This window comes from Cannabis sativa, chromosome 1 (assembly GCF_029168945.1).
Source record: "Cannabis sativa cultivar Pink pepper isolate KNU-18-1 chromosome 1, ASM2916894v1, whole genome shotgun sequence".
Lineage (NCBI taxonomy): Eukaryota > Viridiplantae > Streptophyta > Magnoliopsida > Rosales > Cannabaceae > Cannabis > Cannabis sativa.
This window is the reverse complement of record NC_083601.1, coordinates 41,827,013-41,832,296: the sequence shown is the minus strand read 5'-3', so window position 1 is coordinate 41,832,296 and position 5,284 is coordinate 41,827,013. Positions and strand designations below refer to the sequence as shown.

The window sequence follows — 5,284 nt, the reverse complement described above, 5'->3', positions numbered from 1 at the left end:
TCAAAATAGTTGTATTACAAATTAGTAACCTTTTTGTTCATAGAAAAATAAACTCCATAATTACAATTATACAATTATTATACTCCCTTCTGTATTTTTTTGTATTCTTTTTTTTTCAAAACTATAATCAAATTATAATTTCCAATTAAATTAGACACCCAATTTTTACCTCAAAAAATAAAAAATATTTTTATGTAATCTGGTGGGTTGATCCTGTAACATTAATTCTACAGAAATAGAGTAAAGTTTTTAAAATTAAGAGAGATGGAGCGCCTTTAATTAAATAAATAAATAGATATATATCCGTTATAGGTAGTTACTTTCATTTATTAAATATGTTTGACCTTTTACCTTTTTTTCGAAATTCAAAATCCAAACGTCTCTTTTTTCTTTACAGAATATAGACTATAGTATAGCCCAAAAACTTTAACATTAACGAAGCTTTCCTCTCTGTTCTCAATTTCTCAATTTTCTTCAATTCAAACAACAAACACCCACTGATCTTCATTGTCTTCTGATCCAATGGGTGTTTCTGGAAAATGGCTGAAATCCCTTATTGCTTCCAAGAAGTCTTCTGCAGATGAAGACCAAGTAACCTTATTTTCTCATCTTCTGTTCTGTTCTGTTCTTTTTTGCTTTGTACTGAATTTTCGCTTTTTTCTTTTCTAGGGTTTTCAGGAGAAGGGAAAGAAGAAATGGAAGCTATGGAGGAGCGCATCGGAAGGTTTTGGATCGTCTGTCAAAACGGGTATGAAAAGGACCAACATGACGACATTCGAGGCGTCTGTTGAGTCCTTGGTTTCTGATGATGCATTCGCTGCTGCCATGGCTGCTGTAGTCCGAGCTCAGCCAAAAGATTTTAAGGTTGTCAAACGAGAATGGGCTGCTATTCGGATCCAGGCATTTTTCCGGGGCTTTCTGGTACACGACTCTGTTTTTCCCTCCTGTTCTCTTTTTAAGTATTTCATTTCTTTGTTTTGCTCAATTATGGTGTTAGAGTCCTTTTGTGCATAAGTAGACTTAAGCTTTTCAGATCACAATGACCTATTTTATTTGCACAATTTGCCAACTTGGGTTCTATCATAACAAAAGTCATGAGCTTTAAAATATAAAGAACAGAAGACCAGAAAATTGAACTCAATTATGCTTAAAATTACGCCCATTTTAACTTGAACGAGCCAATTATGTAATGTGAGAAGTAAACTTCGTTGCCCATTTCGGAGAATTTGTAATTTGGTACGCACCCTTGTTCAATGATTCCTGTGGATTTTGATGAACTCTATCATTTGTTATTAGGAATATTGTTAGTTGGGTTATTATTTTCTGTTAGTTTTCTTTTTTATCTAACTAATTTCTATCACCGACCTTAATCCTCTATACAAGGATTATGACTCTTCCATTGTAAGGTTGACTCATTTTGGAATCTCTTTGAATAAAGATAGAAGCATTTCACCTAATATGGTATCAGATTTGTGTAAACGAACATAAGTTTTATATGCTTTCTTTCTCCTCTTTTTATTGTTTTTGTTAATAGATCATGTAATACTTTTTTCAGGCAAGGCAAGCTTTAAGGGCCTTGAGAGCAGTGGTAAGGATTCAAGCAATATTTCGTGGAAGACAAGTGAGAAAGCAAGCTGCTGTTACTCTAAGGTGCATGCAGGCACTTGTTAGAGTTCAAGCTCGAGTTAGAGCACGTTCTGCAAAAATGTCACCAGAAGGGCAGGCTGTGGAGAAGTTACTTGATGAAAATAGTTTCGAAACGGATCCCATCAAGCACGCCGAGGTAATTGTTGGTGTAGTATATTGAAATTGAAATGCTGTTGATAAGTTTTGAGAAAGACATATATAATATATTGACCAAGAACTGGGTCTTTCTTGTCTTGAAAATTGGCAGCAAGGATGGTGTGATAGTCCTGGAACTGTGAGTGAAGTTAAAGCAAAGCTTCATATGAGGCAGAATGGAGCCATCAAAAGAGAGAGAGTAATTGCCTACTCCCTCTCTCAACAGGTAAATTTTTGGTCAATCTGCTAATGTCTATGGCTTGTTTGGTGATTCTGAGTTAATTTTGAATGCGTTATGGTTTTCTTGGCCACAGAAACTTAGGCCTAATGCTAGCCCATATGCAAGGACAAAACAGCCATCTAAGTCAGTTAAGCATGAGAAACTGGTTAACAATTCAGATTGTAGCTGGTTAGATCGTTGGATGGCAACCAAGCCATGGGAAAACAGGCTAATGGAAGACATGCCACCTGAAATGAGTCCCTTTACTAGGAAAGTTGAAGAATTTCCATACTCTTCTTCCTCTGGACAAGATTCTGTGGAAGTGAGAAGGAATAATCTCACAACAAGGATTACAGCTAAACCACCACCACCTTCAGAAAATCAACTAAATCACTTGTCTTCTTCGCTGAGTTCTGAATCTCACTATGATGAGACCTCAACATCAACTTCCTCAAGATCTGCCACTCCACCTTTGGTATTTAGAAACCGCAAGGTGGGAAATCTTGAGCAAATCAGTACGCGAAAGCCCAGCTACATGAATTTCACGAAATCAACCGAGGCAAAGTTGAGAGCTTGCAAGGCTTCATCATCTCCCAATGCACAGAGGTACAAGATGGAAGAGCTCCAGCTTCAGTTTAATAACATGTCAATGGCATTTTCTAATGGGGACACAAGGAGTAGTGCTGGCTCCATTCCTCCTTCGGGTAGTTTGAGCAAAGACTTGTTTCCTCCAATGTCTAGGAGTAGATATTATGATGGTGTAAGAACTAGAAGACAGTAAAGAAGAGATCAGCAGTTGCCATTGCAAAGAAGGAAAATGACAGACAGAGGAAACAATATCTCACTCTGATAACAAAAACGACACTCAAACTATTGTCCTTTTGAGCCCTGCTTCTTCCATCAGTTTATACTTGGCTAAATTTGTGTATCTGATTTTTGAGTTCAACAGCTTGTTGTTTTGTCTTAGGTTAGTGATGTTACTTGATTCATATTATAGGATTACTACTAACTGAAAAATGGTTTCAGAATACAGACAGATATATATATGATATAAATATTACAGTGTGTGATGCTAGCTGTTCCATGTCTGAATTGAAATCTCCAGTGAGATTGTCAATAAGTGTTTGTTTTGTGACTTGATCATGTTGAGATTGATGGCTTTGATTCATGGCTATCTTGATTCTTGTGGATGAAAAATTCTTTCAATATTATATGACTATTATTGTCATACTTTAATTTTTTTTCAGTGTCAATTGTTGGACCTATGTATGAAAATGAAAGAAAGTGATAGTGAAATGGGCCTTGCTTTGCTTTCTACAACATGTCCACACACGTAACAGTCTTAGCAGATCTTGCTTTGTGTTTGAAATCGCTTAGTAAAAACATAACAAACTGTTGGAAATGGACTGATCCAAAATATAAAATGCAGTAGCAATATTACTCTAAATGTAATTATAATAACATATATAAAATGATGCTAAATACAACTAAACCCTGTAGCACTTTTTTGAAAGTATTATTCTTCAGCAGTCTAGTTTGGTAATTAAGGTATATTCATGTCACTTATAATAACCAGATCTTTCTTTTTTTTTTTTTTTTTTTTTAAATTTTATGTTCCAAATTAACCAAATCAAAACACTAATGAGACAACCGACAAAAAACAAAATCATGCACAACCAGATATTCCTTCAAAGCCCAGATTTAAAGGTGGCAAAATCCACATCCGCAATTACATGCTGAACAACCCCTTAAAAAATAATATTAAAAAAAAAAAAAAGAAGAACCAAAGATAAAAAAATTATAATAAATAATTAATAAAAAAAATGAGAAAAAGAGATTTGAAAAGAAAAACGAATCTGTCTATCTTTAGCAAAACATTTAAGAGCTGGGACAGAAGTCCAGGGTACTTGCTATGCCCCACATACAAAAACAAAAATTACTGTTTCATCCAATGGTTGGGTTTTCACTACCATAGAGATTAATTAAAACAATATATGCATATAAAATAGAATATAAATGAAAAAAATTAACCATTAAGAATTTTTGGGGTTTTGTTTATGTAGTCATCTTAAGAAGGACGACCCTACTTTGGTTCTGATTCCTGAATTGACTTCCGAAGCTTAACTTTATAAATGGAATAATTAACATATAAAGAAGAGATGGCCAAAAAGATAATATTCCTGGACCACCTCAAATATGATCACCATCCATAATTGCCATTAGACATCTTTTCAACTCAGCTTTTTCCTTTTCCAATGAGTATATACTATTTAAATTAAATTATGCTAATTAACCCACCTTTCAAACATAATGTTCATCCCATTTTAGCAATACCAATGATTATTATTAATTTATACACACACATGCATAAAAATATACATACATATATGTATATATATTGTTCCACGCAGCATTATTCCTTATAGGTAGAATTTTAAAGATTAAAGTAAATGTATGGTAAATTAATTCGCAATACATCTTATTATAATATATGGTTGTGTCGTTTTCATTCAATCTTCAAGCAACTTAAAAAAATATTTATATACAAGATAAGATCTCCAAAATGAAGAAAAAAATAATTGGTGATGAGTCAATTTTTTAAAAAACCGATTGATATATATTGTACATATATATGTGTAGTGTGTGTATATATATGTTAGTACTATATATATCTACAATCCGTTAAAGTTTGACTTCTATCTCTACAAGTGAATGGCCTACAAAGGGTGTTGTGACGTGAGAGTATATGCGCTAACAATGGCAAGAAATCAGGATGCCTCCAAAAAGCTGTAAAATATATCAAAATTTGGCTGCCCCCTAATAACAATAATAAATAAAAATAATGATAATAATAGTAATAATAAATTGATGGGATATACTCATGAAAATAAAATAAAGGTATGTGAAAGAGAAAGGGGTTTCCTTCAATTTTGAGTTAATTAAATCTGTATACTTTCTTTCATGGGGGGTTGCCATGAAGAGAAGGAAGGCACTATGGTGGGGGCAATCTTGGAAGCATGCATGGGGGCTTAATGGGTATCTCATAACAGAGAGAGAGCTGCTTTGGCTCCTTTTATATAAATATATATATATATATGGGGTCATATATTGTGGTTCTTTTGTTAGATCTCTCTCATATTATTTTTTGTTTTATTATATATATATTATAAAGATTTTTGAATATGCATATATGGAAAGAGAAATGTATAGACATTTTTCTAGTGAATTAATTTAGTAATTAATTATGATGTTTGGTAATATGGAGTACTGATGAGAGATTAA

At 33.3% G+C, this 5,284-nt stretch overlaps 1 protein-coding gene across 1 annotated transcript; it reads left to right on the top strand.

The window, feature by feature from the left end:
- Window positions 1-360: 360 nt before the first annotated feature.
- LOC115706994 (protein IQ-DOMAIN 8) lies at window positions 361-3,135 on the top strand. Its single transcript, XM_030634787.2, has 5 exons — window positions 361-591; window positions 670-921; window positions 1,556-1,783; window positions 1,895-2,008; window positions 2,097-3,135. The coding sequence occupies exons 1-5, from the start codon at window positions 523-525 to the stop codon at window positions 2,781-2,783; spliced, it is 1,350 nt and encodes a 449-aa protein (XP_030490647.2). The 5' UTR covers window positions 361-522; the 3' UTR covers window positions 2,784-3,135.
- Window positions 3,136-5,284: the final 2,149 nt, after the last annotated feature.